Source organism: Homalodisca vitripennis, chromosome 2 (assembly GCF_021130785.1).
Source record: "Homalodisca vitripennis isolate AUS2020 chromosome 2, UT_GWSS_2.1, whole genome shotgun sequence".
In the NCBI taxonomy this organism is placed as follows: Eukaryota; Metazoa; Arthropoda; class Insecta; order Hemiptera; family Cicadellidae; genus Homalodisca; species Homalodisca vitripennis.
In genome coordinates this window covers 104918912-104937872 of record NC_060208.1, presented here as the reverse complement: position 1 = coordinate 104937872, position 18961 = coordinate 104918912, and the positions used below count along the sequence as shown (strand labels likewise).

General features: G+C 33.0%; 1 protein-coding gene across 1 annotated transcript; it reads right to left on the bottom strand.

The window, feature by feature from the left end:
- Positions 1 to 21: 21 nt before the first annotated feature.
- On the bottom strand, positions 22 to 14390 carry LOC124354499 (membrane-bound alkaline phosphatase-like). Its single transcript, XM_046805008.1, has 9 exons — positions 14223 to 14390; positions 10558 to 10632; positions 8240 to 8460; positions 6955 to 7214; positions 5501 to 5606; positions 2960 to 3161; positions 2655 to 2872; positions 1553 to 1784; positions 22 to 444 (listed from the first exon to the last, which is right to left on the bottom strand). Exons 1-9 carry the CDS (start codon positions 14302 to 14304, stop codon positions 167 to 169), a joined length of 1674 nt encoding a protein of 557 aa, XP_046660964.1. The 5' UTR covers positions 14305 to 14390; the 3' UTR covers positions 22 to 166.
- Between the last annotated feature and the right edge of the window lie 4571 nt (positions 14391 to 18961).

Below are 18961 nucleotides of genomic sequence, written 5' to 3'. Positions count from 1 at the left end.
AAAAATAAAGTAAAAACCAAACAGTTTTAAAGAAATATGAAAAATAAATAACTTTTAATTTGAATGAGGTACATTCACAGATGGAATAACCTTGTAAGTACAGGACATGAAAGACTGGAATGGTTATAGTGAAATAACGGTAAAATAACTACGTTCACTTGGTGGATCAAAGTTTTACAAGAATTATAACTGAAAATAGAACTAATATTAGTGTTGGTGTGACGCTATATGAGGATGAGGTTAAGAGAGTTTCTACTTTAGGAGCTATCGCAGCAGCGGGACCAATCCTGGCCGCGTAGCCCATCACGTGGGGGATGAGCGACTGCTCGTAGTTACCGACGAGGAGATGAGCGGACGGTCCTCGCGCGTACACTCCCACGTCCTGCCCGTCGTGTGTCTCGTAGTTGAGCAGGTGTATCGTGGGGAACGTGTAGTCCGGGTCCTCTGTAATAAAGTAACAACAGGAATCGGTTACTAACAACTCAAAGTTATCAAGCAGTAGAAGAGTGGACAATTTCATGTTTTTTAACTTAATGCAATGTACATAACTACCGAAACAAGTTAATTTATATTTCTTAACTCTTGAAATAGAGCAGAGTCTTAAAAACGAACATAAAGAAACACATCAGAGGCAGACTCACAAGTAACAATACCTTTTTTCTATTATTATTTTTACCAGAAGAAATCTTTTGGTCTAGGGTTTAAATACCAAAAATATTTTTTGTCTCATTGTTTGTTTCCACAGATAATTTGATGCAATTTGGAAAATACTTCGCTTATCATTTAACTTACTCCAAACATTTGTTGGTGTTGACTAGTAACCATTGGTCTGACATTCATTGACTGAAGATAACTCTTCTCAGTGAAGTCAAAATACAAGTCTCAAACTCCCGAAAATACAAAATTAAAATAAAATTTTTCAGGATTTGAATTGTTTTAGCAATATTTCGACGCTGTGTAATCAGAAAATCCTGATAATGTCAGGGCTGCGTGAGTTTGATATGTGAATAAAATGCCTAATATTAAATATACTTTTTGGCTTTTCCTTGGGAACCCCATATTATGTTTTAAAATTCTTATAATTACACTTGACTTCCCAAGGGAACAAGTGGGATGGACTTCGACTTCCGTATAGTACTAATCTCTAAGCTGTGGTTGTGGACGTATGATGGTCAATATTAGTTTTAATTTAGATAAATATAACTAATCAGCTGATACTACGTTGGTTAATGGACGTGAGAAAACCTGCATGAGAAAAACCGTGTGTGTTAGTAATCAGCTGTTTAAAACAAGAACGATTCTCTATATAGTATATAGTACATAAATCATTAAATATTATTTAATTATCGATTCAAAAAACGTTTTTTCAATAGTGAAGGATGTGAATAATGATAATGAATACTTATACATTTGTTACACGACACACAAACGATTTATGCTCCATTGTTACGCGTTTATTGAAATTGTTTATTCATCATAATATATGAAAATGTTACATCGTCTTGTGTAAGACACAATATTTAATTCCTACGCTCATATTTTGAACGCCTACCTCTGGGATCAGTGGAAATATCGTGTTGCTCGTGGCTGTTGAGCTCGAAGCGATGGTTGTTGGGCCCGTTAGCATACGACAATGTAGAGTACGTCAGGTTATCCATAGTTGTCATCAGGGTAGTAAATATGTCACTACCTCTACGTGGGTACCCATTTATTGTCATAGTGTGAGAATGGTCAGCAGTTACAACTATTAAGGTATCTTCCTGGCTTGTCATGTTGAGTGCTATCTGAAAAAAATAAATATTACGATTGTGAAATAATGCAATTAAACTGCATTTTCAGGTTTGCAATAAGAAAATATTGATATTTTTGGTTGGAGACACCGTTCTATTTCTCCTATGAGATGTTCTAACTAAAGTCAACAACCGCTATGCTATATTCGCATTTCATTTCCGTACTTACTAGTTTTCGCTCATTTTGCGAAACATCCTTTTCGATTTGTTTCTTTGTTTTTGCTATAAACAACATTCACCCCACTAAAGAGACAGCCTATTATAGCAGTGAATGAAGCAATTTCCTTAATTTAAAGAGATATTGCTAGTAAGTGTAGTGAGAGTTAAAGTGATCTGAGAAAGATAGTTAAGTTGCAGACGCCTTTGGGTTTATCTCCTCCCCTCCTAATAGTTGGACAATTTGAAGAAATAGAGTTAATGCTGGGAGTGCGATGTGTTCGTTTTAATACAAAGTAAGATTATCAACCAAGAACAGTTTTCACCTTCATAAACATTGGACAGCCACGCGAAAACTCAAATTATTTTTGAACAGTCCGGTGAAAACTATTGGAAACGGGTTAACCAGCTCGCCAACCAATAGAAAAGAACAACACTTTCTGTTTGGCCACTCAAAAGAAACACCTAACCTATGGATCGAATACAAACATTGGACTATAGAATGGGGAATTTTACGTTTTTTGTAGCGAGTTTCATTATGAAACACGTACATGGGGGTACATGTAATGCTAAGTAATACGCATAATTTCATTTTGTTACATTGATTATTAACGAATATTACCTAGGTCCTAGAATCCAATTTTTCATAGTATAAGAAAACAATTATTTATCGTAAAAGTACTAAATACTAATAAACGCTCCGTGTACCTCGATAGCTTTGTCGAACTCAACAGTCTCGTCCAGGGCTAAGTGAGCTCTGTTTTCGTGATGTCCGTGATCGATTCGACCACCTTCTATGAACAGGAAGTATCCGTTTTCTTCCTTCTGCATCATCTTGATAGCCAAGGTCGTCATCTCTGCCAGAGTGGGCTGAAGAGATGAGTCAGCATGGAGGTGGTAGTCCATATGTCCGTGGTGGAACAATCCTAATATACAAAACATTATTATTATTGATGAGCTAAGAGATGATTACAATACGATCAGTACAGGTTGCTATCATATACTTAGCCTACCTAAAAGGTAGTCAGTGGTATTGACATCTAAATCCAAAAGCTGATCTCGGTTTGTGATGTAGGATGTGCTGACATTAGCTACTTCCTTCTGCGACTTCCATACTTTGATCAGGTCCTTGCCGTCTCCCCGTAGGCCATTGTTGCTGTATTCATCCTGATTCTCCTGCGGGATAAAGTTCCCACGTCCACCTCCAAGGATGACCTGTTCACAGTATTCATTTATTATTATTATCATTTATGTATTCACTACTAATTATATTATTACAAAACATGATAGTTTTTTTTTAATCCATATAATACACGTCGACTTTGTGACAAAAATTAAACACGAGCAGCCCCCAATTTCGTGATAGTAATTTTATTATACTATGTATTATATTTGTTTATTTACAAACGGTTATACATTTTATAACCTAAAATAGCTAGCTAAATTAACGAAACAATTTTGAAAAAATAATTTACAAATTTACAATAGAAATAATAAAAACAAAGATCCTCGTTATAGGATAGACTTACTTGTTAATACTAGTTAACAATACAAATACACTTTGAAATAAATTGTAATTCAGTTAAACAGTTTTCTGTAGTAATATAAAACTTTTCCGTTAAAGTATATACTCGACAGTCAATAATTTTTGTTGAGTATCATCCAAAATATTTCCAACTAGCTGTTACCCGCGGCTTCGCAGACAATTTCAGACACCAATTTTGAGTTTCCCTTATTTCCATAATTCAAGAAAATTTGTCAAAGAGGGCAATTTTAGGGCAATTTATTTAGGGAAAATTTAATTTACTCCAGTTTTAGTTTTTTTGTGTTGATTTTGCATTGCTTCCCGATCAAGAAAAAAAACATACATACACAAGTCTGAAAAGCCTACTTCTGTCAAAAGACAACTAAAAAGGGTTTATAAGTCTTAAAATGTATGGTAAATATTAAATTTTTATTTGTCTCTAGTTATCCACATCGCAATATGACCAAAAATTGCATCCTACTTGTGTCAAAAGACAAATAAGAAGGGTTTTATAAGTCTTAAAATGTATGGTAAATATTAAATTTTAATCTGTCTCTAGTTATCCACATCGCATTATGACCAAAAATTGCATGTCTAATATTTATTAAAATAAGTATATTTTTCTAAAACTTTTAATTTTCTGATCTGGATATTTTCTTACTTTGTGCTCAACAGTGGTTGCAGAAAAGGTTGAAATAAGAAGTTTTGTTAATATCAAGCTTAATCTATACTTTCAGAACTATAAATGTAAACAAATTGAAAATAGTGATTAAATTAATTAAACATGTAGTTTTTCTGCCAATCAACAATGTGTATACAAAATAGTTAGAATAGTTACAAGGTCTTTCCATATATACTAATAGATAAAAATAATTTTCTTTTCCTATTTTTCTGTGAATTTCTATAGTTATTCTGCTATTGAATGTGGAGATAAACCCAACAAATAAGAAATCATTATAATCGGTACAGCTATTTATGGGTTATAAATGGTGTAACTAACCGAACTTTGTTTTATTTATATAGATTAAACTTAAATATTAGTTTTGTAGTAAGTACCATAGGAGGGTTCATAGGCATTCATGGGGTACAACTATGGGTAGACTTTAGAGATGAACCCAAAGTCTATCTACGAAATCACTAATTAGATATTAAAATATTTCTCTAAGCCAATTAGGTGTAAGCTAGTTATGTGCTTCAAGGTCTTTCCATATATACTAATAGATAAAAATAATTTTCTTTTCCTATTTTTCTGTGAATTTCTATAGTTATTCTGCTATTGAATGTGGAGATAAACCCAACAAATAAGAAATCATTATAATCGGTACAGCTATTTATGGGTTATAAATGGTGTAACTAACCGAACTTTGTTTTATTTATATAGATTAAACTTAAATATTAGTTTTGTAGTAAGTACCATGGGAGGGTTCATAGGCATTCATGGGGTAGAACTATGGGTAGACTTTAGAGATGAACCCAAAGTCTATCTACGAAATCACTAATTAGATATTAAAATATTTCTCTAAGCCAATTACGTGTAAGCTAATTATGTGCTTCTTACATTTTTGTTAATACCATTTAAATTATTTATGTATATGTATATAATATACACATACACATCACATAGAATTAACTATTTTTCGAACTAATAAATAAGTATTTGGCCAGCAATAAGTCTTCTAGTCCTGAAGGGACACGATGTCGAGGCGAATTATTGTATAAAATTACATATCGGCATTACTATTTGTAACCGCAGGTTACACACAATAATGCAGATCATATTTTTTAATACGTTTTTCATAACCGTATTTCTTGTTTCTTTACTGATTGATATTTCAAAACAATTAACGTCATTTATGGTTTTTAATATCTTATTAGTCTTACGGTTTATTTTTAAATCAAACGCTTATTCTTAAAAGGTTAGAACCATATTTTAGTAAGAGTTTTGTACCGTAATGTTGAAATAGAAGAATATGTTTCCTCTCATTACATTTAAATATGAGAACTAAAGTACTGGTCCTTATTAAATGACCTTAATTCCTTTTCCAGGATTATTTTCTATCAACTGAGAAGCGATATCCTGCACTCCTTTGGCACCAGGGACGTCCTTAAGAATGTCTTGGTCATTCTGCCAATATCTGTAAATTTCATAAATGTATTATTTGATAAAATATTCTACTATGTTACTCGGAGTTATTCAAGATAATAGCATTGAATGTAATTCTGAAAAACTGTATGTACAATTTAAAAATAATTTAAATAATCATATAGCATTGAGTATTTTAAATTAGTTGTATTTGTATTAATTTGTAAATATTCTGTACGGAATTTGATGAAATATTCTGTTTTTATATTATTTTACTATTGGATATGCCACCAAAAATATTTATAATTTTAACTGATTAGAGCATACCCAATTCAAGAAAAAACAAGATTAAAATGCAATAAAGTATATTTCACCCTTAATAATACTAGAATCACATTCGAAAACGACAGTACATTTGTATTTATAATATCAGTTTCTGATTGCAAATGTTATTTTAATTATGTTTTCAGATACTGTTTGCAAAATAATTCGTTAATACTTTATTGACATTAATCAACACATAGTTAAAAACGTATAATCCAGTACTTAAAAAAAATTTGAATTGTATAAGCACCAATTTACTTATTTGTAAAACCAGTATAGTAATTTTTTTACAAATGTATATAACGTCAGACGCGATAGTTTTTGGTGGTTATGTGGATATAAAAGTGTTACAAATATCTAACAATAAATATTTTATATTGCATACTGCTTAGCTCGAGACGAAACCAATAGACATACATAACAACTACAGTTAAATCAGCGTCAGCAAAGTACATAAAACCGAGCAAGTGGCTACTTCTATTCTCTGTATCTCGTTATCAGACGCTGAAATGACTATTATTATTGTTTGATCGGTACAATAATAACCTTCAGGTTGGAGTTGATCGGTATATAAGATTTTCCCGTCCTCAGAAAACAAAATTGTGTGTACTTTTAACCCATTTGATACGCTCTCACCAAAACTAACGTGGCTTATGATTAAGGTAAAGGAAAATGTGTATATTGATTTGTTGGAAAATTAGGTTACGAGCTTATCTAGTACAAATAACACAAATTAGCTCTTGTTTTCTAGAATATTTAAAGATATAAAAACAATGTACAATATTAGAACTTATTTTGTTTTATTAGTAAGGACTGTAAGATAATTCCTAATCAAAATAAAATTGTCCTATTAGTAAGTTTATAAATGCCGTATATTCAACGGTGATTGCAGTGTCTTATTTAATATCCCTCCATAAGATAAAATGCCTGATTGGAAAATATATACCCGCAAATTATGTTGTTACGTTAAATACCTCAAAACGGATATTTTCTCTGAAAACTAAATATAAATATATTTAAATATATCGGTAATGAAACAACCCAGCTATACTCCACTGTAACGGACATTTTGTTACCTGTAGGCAGAGTGTGCGTAGCCGGCTGCTGGAGAAGCATCAGTTACCTTACAGGTAGTGACGATGCCTGTTCCTTTGCCGGCTTCTTGTGCCCACTCTATAATGGAATGAGTGTGGAACGCAGGATTCTGCATGGCTCTCCAATCCTTGCTGGTGACGTCAGCAGTCACCCCGAGGGTCTGGATGTTGTTCTTCACGCCGGTCAAGTACGCTGTCCCCGAGCATGCTGAGTCCGCCACTTGCGAGTCGACACAGTAAGTCTGGAGTACAGAACAGTAGGGTAGACTACATGCTTTAAACATAGCCGGGAACACGATAAGAAGATTGGAAAATTTCTACTCGAGACCTGGTATATGCTTATTTAGTATTTTAGATGCAAGTTGCACATAGCATAGGCTTATATATCTCATTAAACCTTTACATATATACAACATCCATTTAGATACAAAATCCTAAAGGGATTTTCGTAGTCGTGTGACACACTCACTATATATTGCAAAATATACAGTTAAATATATTACTGCCACTAAAACTTCAAACTGATTGGTATAAGTGATAGGAATAAAAGTTTCGCTAAATTACGATATTACTATAATAATCTATATATATAAAAATGAATGTTTGTGTGTTTGTCCTTTATGGAATCGTAAACTATTTAACCGACCATTATGAAAATTTGTATGTGCATGTATTTTTCCACAGAGAAGGTTTATATACTATGCCGATTGATGTAATTCGCCACCAGGCAGTGCTGCAAAATATACAAGTTTTCAAAGCACCTGCACACCAAAAACTGCAATTACGAGACAGTTATGTATACTAAATAACCAAACACTATATTGAAGTTATGATGTATATTTGTCTTGAAGATAAATTTCTGATTAAACTTAAAGTTTGAGTGTTAGACCACTTTATAATAAATTACATGTAAGTGTATGATGGCTATAAACATACACAGATTTTCTTGATCGTGGCAACAAGGCAAACTCGACATCGGCTCTGGAAATATAATTCACTTGAACCAGAAGTGCACATACATGGGCAAAGCGTGCGAAGCCGCGGGATACAGCTAGTATAATATAAATGTAAGACATTTTTAATTTTTATCTTTTTGGAGATTCATAATACAAATATTATATCATACATAGAATTTTTTCAAAAATTGTAATAAAATGTGTACTACACCCTCTTTAATGGAAACTAGTATTACCCAAAACGTTTAAGTTTACTTGTATATAATTATACATAATTCATATCCTAAAGATACTATAAAATGCATATGTACCTTGGAGAGACCAGTGAAGGGAAACTGTTCGAAGGAAAGTTGGTACTCCTCACCAGATTGGTTGTTTAGCTGTCCGAGGTATATCCTGGCCGCAGTAACGGTAGCGATAGACATACCGTCCCCCAGGAACAGGATCACATTCTTGGCAGGACCGGTGCGCAGGGATGTCTCCAGGTGCCGCTGCAACGCTGCCATACTTTGGCTCTGCCAATAGCTTGCAGCTAATAAACAAAACCAGGCATATGGTTTTTTAATTTTTTTAGCATAAACTATATTGTAAGATATCAAACAAAAAGAAAGATGTTGAGCAGGTATACATTTGTTCACCAAGTCTTTACTTCATCGAACCTACCAATTTTCCGGAAAGACTCACGTTATTGAAGCAAATTTTATGGCAACAACTTATGAATTTTTATTTTACATTCCTCCCATCAGTCCTACCTCTGACCACTGGCAGATGAGTTTCCCCAATATTGTTATCGCCACGTTTTATGTTTTTACAACAATTGATATAGTATCTTTCTCCTGATGATGTATTCCTTACATAAATTAACCTGGTCTTGAATTAGTTGTTATTATTTTAGTCTGTAAATTTTACTTCTGTGTTGTAAAAATCATCTTGACAATTTTCAAGTGTTTGTAGCTTACAACAAACGTAAGTTATTGAATGCATGCACCAATTTGCGCTGCATTAGTTGTTTTGCATAGGGTTTTTGGACATTTGCTAAAAGATACATGTAAATCATAAAAATATTCTTTCATTGGAACGTGCCTAAAAGTGGCATCGAAATTGATAATTTCTGCTACATCAAGAACACAAAATACAAAGTTATTTTGAGATTTTAATGTTAGATCTTGTGTTCTGGTTAAGAATATAAATTTATCTTGGCAATTACAGTAAGAAGTGTAATATATAACCAAAGTGCGTTAATCATTGACAACGCGTTACCTAGAGTTTCATTCATTGTACGTCATCAGGCAGAGACTACTTTCCAATCCGGACTCACCAAACTATTACAATTTTTTACACAGGAGATTACGCAACGCTACTGATTTTAACAGTGATTAATGATTGCAGCCTTTGATATTTTATGAAGAATTTGATATTATAGAACACGATTCCTTGCTGTCTCTAATTGATTTTATTTTATATGATGTGATAATTCAATTCTTGAAAAGGCCATCAGGAGGTATCTTATGAGAAGTTGTAGAGAATAGATCGTATTAATATAAGATATTACCAAGTATCATAGAACAAGCTGTCTGAGAAGGAGAAGAACAATCATGGAATCATACATACGCAACACCATGTATCGTGTAACAGTCTTCGCTCAAGGTGTATGCGTATTTCAAGTATATACCTTATTTAATTCCAGATATGTCTTGTAGACAAATTTACAAGCAGACAATCATACAGAGTAGAATCTTTACACTCCCTTGGCAGACAAAAGAGAAATTGTGTTAGCCTACTTAATTTTAGGTTTTAGCGATGTTCACCCAAATCACACGAAGATGCATGCATGCTCTATCATTGAAATGTTGCCTAAGTAGATATGAGATCTCGTGAAATTTACTATCTACGGGTGAAATCTTTCGAGATAGTATGATTTTTTTTTTTTGTTCTTTAAGTTGGGTGTTATGATTGTGTTTAAATAATATTTCTATACACGAAGTAACCAAAATATTGTGTAGGCCTATTTGTAGGGGGAGTTAGGCTACATGTGCTAATATGTCACAATGTAAATCTAATATTATGTTTGTACTCAGTTAGTTAAAATATTGATTAATTCTACTATTTTCTCGGTTTAATCTTGGTTACCCATAATATAAATGTAAAAATATTCAGTAACGTTCAGCCAAATTCCATGGATTAACATACACCATTATCGATATTCATGATCATCATGCATCATTTCAAGTTTATAGGTCCGTTCGCTTTGGCGATATCTTGAGGACAGATCGACAGACAGAATTCAAATGACTTTTAAGGGCATAAAACCAAACGATTTCAAGATTTTAAAGTCATTTTCTAACGTATTATCTAATAGAGTAATAATGTTATTTCCTAAGGGTCATTCAGTTTATTCATTTAATAAGTTGCACCTAATCACAAAGTAATCATACAAAATATGCTTGTTTTAAGTCTGGAAGGTCTTCACTCTGACTAGGGTAGGCAAGACGTCATGGGTTCGATTTCAGGAAGGGTAAACATTTGCAAATTAATTCCTACTGTAATTTCTAAAAATGCCATAAACATAGAAAGCTTTATTAAAATCAAACTGAAACGCCTTAATATTTAATATTGAGCTCAAACTTACTGTTTTCAGCTGCATCCCTTGGTTTGAAGTCGTCTGTAATGTCAGCAAATTTAAGGATGGGTTTCTGTGGGAAATCTGTAAAAATAAATTATTAATGTTATTCATTTCGTGTTAGTAATATCCGTTTGTCCTCTAAGACATTAAAACATTTGACACGGTTAGTATCAATTCATCAAATTATTTATTGGCAATTAGCATAAAGAGATACAAAATTAAAATTTATATTTTCATCATGCGTAGAATATATTGCATTAAACATATTAAATGCATATAAATAATAACATTTAGCAATCCACGTTTTTATTTATTCGTAACTAATTGTTCATAAAAAGGTAATGTCAACATGGAATACAAAAACCTTATAATGGTAACAATGGCACTCATCATTAGAAATAACTTCATAGAAAAGGTTACTTATTAAACTGGATACTTTTGTTAAAATTTTAAATTATTCTTAGATGGTGCATCGAAATTGATTACGAACACAACGGTTAAAAATTCGATTTCAAAGCAAAAAAGACCGTTTAAGATTGTGAAAGGATACAAGAAACTTGTTTCTCGCATCCGAAAGTATTTCTTAACATGATAATAAACATTTATCAGACGTCAGTAAAAGGAAAAAAAAACACTCAGTTTGAATAAAATTATTTAAAAAAGTACACTGTTATTGGACAATATGGTTATGTGTGTTTTTAGTTAGTGTACACAAATCGAGGGACTGGTGTAAGTATAATGAACTATAAATACTTTATACTATAGTGATAAAACTGAAGAATCAAGAAAAATGGCACAAAACCGCAAACGTTTATCTAAGATACTTAATATCACAGTATACAAAATGTGATATGTAAAAATAATTAAGATTTAATAGCCCTTCCGGCTCAGTGGGAAGGGGTACGTTAAAAACATTATGAAAGGTGGTTGTGGCCTCTGGAATTAATGTTCGGTGAAGCTGTGCACAAATTTTTAGTAAGCGCGATTATTTAAGAGCAATTTTAGTAGGCAAAGTAGTAGATTGATTTTCAATACAAAATTTATCTAAAATAAAATAAAGTTCAATGCTTCGGATAATATATATTTTGTGTAAATACATGTTACTTCTGACTTGCAAATTTTCTTTTTATGACGTGATTTAATGTATGACATAAACAGAATTTTATAAACTCTCTTGAATTATATAAACAAGTTAAAGATCATTCCAGTTTCTACAAAATGTCTTTACTCTAGTTCCCTTCGCCCCCCAGGGCAAGTACTGAACATTTTTTACATGTATAAAAGTATGACTCATTGGCCGAGGAATGATATGTTCTCAAGCTGTATTTTTATCTCCATATTAAAAGTATTGCCTGCCGGAGGATAGAAATTTCAGTTTAGATCTGTTCCTCTATTTGTATAGTATTAGCATAAAATATAAACAAACTAATATATATATATATATATATATATATATATATATATATATATATATATATATATATATATATAATACAGTTTATGCACTTTTATGACTATACATTTGATAAAGATGATATCACATTGTTCACACACGGAGATTAATTTCAAAGCAAATGTTTCTCGTGCAATAATAATGCATGATGGTCAGACAGAAGACAATACCAGGAGCGTATAACCTCATCACAGTTTGTACCCAGACCGCGGTCTATTGTTGCCGAGTTCTCGCTACCCGGTTTATTGTGTCGAGTAACGCGATCCTCTTGATTGTTTGATGTTGTTGTTATAACTCTTGTATGAGAAACAGCGTTCATTTCGAAATGAATGACGCTAACGTTTTAGTAACACAAGGAGGGACTATTTCAAACTTCAGAGCAAGTTTGGATCTATTTTTAATTATTAAATTCAAAATTATACCCTGCTCATCAAGGCAATAGAATACTGTTATATGGTGATTTAACTTCTAACAATGTTATCAACTATGCACTACATGTTTAAAGTTATAAACAAACATACTTTATTCTCCACTTAAAATGCTACCAAAAAACAAATTTTAAATTAAGTTTATAGAAAACATTTATTTTTTTAATACATAAGCGTGAGTAACAGGGCAACCATATTCCAATAACAAAACTTTTGCAGTATTTCCAATATTTCCAAACTTCTATGGAAGTTGAGTTTATGAGATTTGATATGCGTGTGCGTAAAAATAAATACTTTTCAGAGTTTATTTAGTATTTTCTAAGAATGTTACTGTAGAACATTGAATTAGAATTTGTTTACCCATTTACAGGTACTGATATGTATTATGATAGAAGATCCAAACGCCAAATTCTGAGTTGGTCGAGTGTTAGTTGATATACAGAGTTTAAAAATGTAGGAAATATGTTGTGTTATGATTCCAAAGAAGAGAAACATAAAGCCCTCTGAAAATCATGATCTAATTCGCTTCGTTAAGTGTCTGTCTACATGTTTAACAAAAAGACTCAGAAACTGCTTAAGTTACCGTATTGGAACTATGCATATTTGCATGTCTCATCAAGAGGATAATTTCTTCAGAAAGGAAAGAACGAATTGTTAGTAGTTTCAAAATTACTTTTAAACAAAGTAAAGCAAAATTAAAAGAAACCCATCGAGAAGTGACGTATTAATGCACATTCCAAAATATTTTCTCATAATTTTGTAACGCCCTATACAATTCATACCTCTTACACTAACCTGGTATGCACATATCTTTGTTTATGTCATACTGATAACAGTTTCAAAAAAGGTTCAAACTATAACCTACTATTATTATTGCCAACCACTTGTTTTTCCACAATAATTTTTACGCTAAACATTTTTACTTTGTAATTACTAGGTGTATTTTAAATTATTAGGTTCATACTCAATACTAACATGAGTTTTATTTACAAATTAAAATATCGGATAGTTAACTAAACATATTCTTAATTTTTTTGCCTATGGACGTCTCTGTAATGTCCATTTTGTATGTATGCTAAATCCTGTGGTGTGATTTAGCATACTCGCCTTCAAGTGAGAGACCCGGGTTCGAGTCCAGGCGGAGCAAGTACTTTTTGTGAGTCCATCTTTATTGAAAAAATGTCAAATTAGATTATTGCCATTTGTAAAAATTTAAAAACATGTTTTAAAAAGTTGTTTGACAGCTATTTGGTTTCCCAATAATATATTAGATTGGATATTTATACAAATATGTGACAGGAACAGTCAAATACAAAATAATTGAGTAGTAAATAAGATCTCTATGATATATTGGGAGTATACTCGCCCGCCAAGTGAGAGTTCCAGGTTCAAATCCCGGCGAAAAAAATACTTTTTTATTAAATCTGTATTCCAATGAAATTAGTCTATCGCTGTTTATACAAATTTAATTAATGTTTTATATTACTTAAAGCGTCACTATAACTATATTTCTATATAGGCTGACAACCTTCGAATCCTTCTAATACTGAATAGTGGTATAATTTCCTTAAAATATTAATCATACACAATTAATTGTAATAACAGCGTGATAAATAAAGTCTGTTAATTATACAAGATGAAATCGTTTTCATTATATATAGTTATTACTCAAAGTAAATCTTTTAAAGACCTCACTTCTACACAAAAGAACATTACACTGTTCCAGTAACTGTTGTGTGTTTGTCACAGATACAAAAATTATAAGCTTACATTATAATAGGTTTCGTTACCGTGATATCGGGCGCAGGTGGAGGAGAGATATACAGCTAGAAACACCACCGTCTGCATGGAGAGACGTGACACCATAGTCATACTGAGCAGTGGTGTTTTAGGAATCCCTGTCCCGTCTCTTCTGCAGCCTTCTTCAAAAGTAACAACCACACAGTACCAAACACAGCTGAATAAACCACATTGATAATAAACCGGTGATAAGACGATATCTTTATGAAACATTATCAGCAAGCTGGTCGAAACTAGTGAAATATGACTGCATAACCTTTATTATACAGGTGTAATGAATAACGTAAACCGAGTTTAGTGCCTTATTACCACTAAATTATATAGTTTACCACGTCACTGCTACTATTAAAGTAGGTTTTAATAACACGTTATCTACACAGCAATACAACCTTTATTAAAATTGTAATATTAAGTTCATTGCCAAGGTGAGTAAAAAACCCATTAGGAGTTTATTTTATAAAGGAGCCTTATTGCGGACGCAATTCAACACACTGGCGGTTTAATAAATTAATTATTTGAGCGTAAGTGAAGCCTTTTACTCAAGGGGGTAAAAGATTTCTCTAATGAATGCCTTCCTACATTTCTGTCTGCACGATATCTCGAAAACGAACTGATCTATAGGTGTAAAGGAAACATTGAGTTTGGTGATGGTGCATTACACTCAATGGGATTTTACTGTGATTTAAGGAACATTTTGTTCTCATGGTAAATATAATGGAAACGAAAAATCTTCAGAATAAATAAATTTGTAACTAAATTTATCACAATCATATGTTATTTTAACATGTGCAAAGAAAGATATGTAGCCAACCAAAACGAAAAGATCTATAAACTTGAAATTTTGCATACAACCTCAGCAAAGCCTGTTACACAACACGTCGTGTGGCGTACACCTTCCCATATTTAACTTCTCAATGTTCCAATCAGTTTATTTTGGGGTTTAAACTCATTACATTACTCTTTGTAATCTAGAATAAGTATTTCATGAACCTAAATGAAGATATAATAGGGTGTTGGATTACGACATATACCTCCAATTACATTTCTATTAGGTCTTGCATTTATAACAGGTAAAACTTCATTGGTTCTTTTCGCATGACTCTGACCCTTGGACTGATTGCTTTTTCAAGTTTCACTCTTTTGTGACCTTATAAATGATCCTGTATATCTAAATGTATATATTTGGCCAAAGAGCCAAAAAGGTTTTATAAGGTACAACGGTTAGCATGGACTTACATCGGCAGGCAGGTGGTACAGCCGAGAATGTCATAAGCAATTAAAACTCATTTAATAGTTATCACTAGCTCTTTAATTGCTAAGTTTAGTTATATCTAGGTTTAATTGTAGGTGAAGGTGCTACCCAGCAGGGATCATTTCTGGCTGGTTTATACCTTCCAGTTGAACCTACCACTGGGTACACAAAAATCCGATTCGTCACTTAAATCTTAACCCTATGGATGTCCGGGAGCGGTACATCACTAACCGAAAATGTCACATCACTAACTGTTTGAGTTTGGTTGGGTTCGTTCCCTAACTACTATCAGGCGTTCTTGCTAGCCTCAACAAGGGTGTGCCACCCCTGCCTGCTTTGACTGGAGAGACTGGTTCAGAGCTGGCCTCCCCTTCTTCCGGGGGACATAACTTTGAGATTAGTGCCCTAATTCTTCCTCGTTTATCTCGATAGGAGACGGCCTCTACCCCCTAACCTTACCCATCCTGAATATACTGTCACTCCGGAAGCAGCGCTAAGGCTATTACAGGGCAAAGTCAAATTTATAAGCTTCTTGACCTAAGAAAACCAAAAAAATAAAGGTGAAGTTGCAATATATAACATGGTTGATATTCATTCTGTGGGCATTAATGACTACGGAAAGTTATTCAATTCCCAGTAGTCTATACTGTTCACTGTTTAGCTCAGTGCAAAGATTGCACTTTGATACAGATGGTCGACGAAAATCTTAAAAATACTGTGAACAGTGAAGATGGACTTTTTCTTTATTAAATCATGATTATTTTCATTCCGCTGACATTCATATTGAAATAACATGAACATTATTCTCCAAATTATGCTTTACAAGAATAATTAAGTCGTATCTGATCGTTCAGGAGGACGATTCCACTGAATCGAAGACCAGTGATCACGTGAAGAAGAGCTGAACAATCTTCATATGTAATGTGGTGGTCGGGACTTTAACCGATGCTATTGGTCAGGGACCATCGTTATATGTTACACAAACTGAATTATTATGTGTCTAGCATAGTGTTTGTCGTCTTCTTCAAGTGTCACAAACGTAAGGACTGAAAATTAACCAATAAACAAAGTATAAAAATGTCAATATACCAATGAAGACATACTATAATACGAGACACGCCATTGCAACCCTGGCCGAATGGGCAGTTACCGCACCCCACTTCACCCCTCTCCGTGCGGTGTTGCCACATTGTCATACCAAGTGATTCACAGTACGAGGGGGCCGCAACGACGTATCGCTACGTCCGGTTGTTTACATATATTTGATCTTCTGCATGTTTTATTTTACTATTAATTTTGACTAACGTTGTGTACCGTAGTGTAAATACTTCTTAATTGTTGAATTTAATCAATTATCCCATCAGAATCTGCTAAATCGTTTCACTCTGCTGTCTCCGCTTATCTGTTAAGAGGTGTACACTGTGCAGTGTACATCATGGATTGCAGCATTACGATTGTAAAGAAGTGTCTTGTCAATTCTTCTACAGACTTTGTGTTAGTTTTTAGGCATGTCTTTGATTTGTAACGCATATCTTTTCTAGTCTCAACTATGAAGATTTGGTATGTTCATCACTATGTTTTAGTATGATAACTATCACGCTTTATTCACTCACGTGTTGGCTTACACCTAAAGCAAATGACACATATCAGTCCTCCAAATGTAATATTTACATTTCATAACTATAACCAAAGCCTCTATTCTAAATTTTACTATTCTTTCAATCACTCCCCAGTAAAAATTACATGTTTTCAACATGTGAAGGAATGAATTAATTATGTTGATCCGAAACTCGCCTGTAGAAAATTGTGTTGCCTGAATGAAGACGGCAAAAATAGTTTTACAAAGATAGACCAAGTGAAAGCTGAAATGACATCTTGTGGACAACGATAACAGGAAATTATTGTGGAAATATATATTATAAATCTGAACCAATTTATTTTCGAAGAAGATTTAACTGTTTCACTACTGATTTTATTTATTTTTTTAATTTTGTATAATCTGTTTGTTGGGTTAAATTGTTACTTAAATAAATATTTTGCTAAATTTTATTGATCTTCTTTATCTGTTTGTGTGGGAATAATATGTGTTCGACTATTAAATTAGTGTGGGGCACATGTACCAGTAGTAATTAACACACTATTGCCTACAAAGTAGCAATAAGGCAAAAACTGTAATCTATTATTCTAACCCATGATATAATATACAATCAAATTGCTTACAATAAGGTAAAATTTTTAATAGTCTTCATAAAGGGGAAAATTAGACTACTGGTACATTTTTTGGGTTCTTGTCTCATTTTCCTTATCTACAGCGTTTTCATCTTCTCCTTGTTTTGCACTCAAAGGCTCATGTTGACCATGGTTTTGATTCTTTTTTATATTTTTCCAACGCTTGATGTTTTGGACGCGGATTTAGGAAACTCTCGGGAAGGAGTTCTTCAGCGTGTGGTACCATTAATGATAGAAGCGGTTATTTCCTACGTTACACACCCTGGTGTAAAACCCAGGCATTGACTACAGCAGTTAGAAGCTCATAAAAACATTCTTACGCAACGTTTTTTTATTTTATACCAAAATCATAAATACCCACCTTTTGGTCCGAAATGTCCGAAATATACAACACGATGGCTGATGGATATGGTACTTTATTCACCATTTAGTTGCATTCTCTCGATCGTATTCACTTTACTGTTAGTGTGGCAATTGATAAAAGCTACAAATCGTTTTGAAATCACTCTATGTTACGCAAAGCACTCCTTCATTGCAACTAGGAACATTTACACTGTTTCCATTACAAGTAGCAACACTTGGATGGTCTATTTCATACGGTAATTTTACAGGGGTAAAAAATATCAAAAGACAGCGAAGGTTCTCTCTGATACCTCGAACAGTTGATAAAAGTTTCCCTATAACTCTTTCACCCAAAGAACCGTCACTGTTTTCCAAATATTTGCCAGCATAAATATTCATATCATAGCAGAACCGCTGGCAGAATCATACCTTTTCCACATCTCTATGCCCCTCATTATAGGTTTTAGTGAATCACATTATTTCAGAGTGGACATACCCTTGAACTTGATTCATCAATGCTCTAAAACGTCGCTTCCGTTCTAACCTTAGAAAAAGGAGATTTTAAACACGAAATTAACCCATCTATATAGTAAGTTTTACTACAAACATCACGTTTTCCAGGCAAGTTTAAGTACGGTTTTGAAATCAATAGCTGAAACCTATCTTTTGGTGTAACTCGCTTTACGTCTGTGTTTAATATAGATTCTTGCATGGACCAGTAATCCAAAATGCTTGTTAGGCGGTTATAACACATGGTAAGAATGCAAACAGTTATTATTATTATTTCACGATAGTTTGGCTTATTCAAATCCTTTTTTCAGCAATGTATCTAGTCTCTTATTAGTACAGTGGGTAATTCAACATGAAAAGGTTCTTAGGGAAAACTTCATAAAAATACTTCAAGCT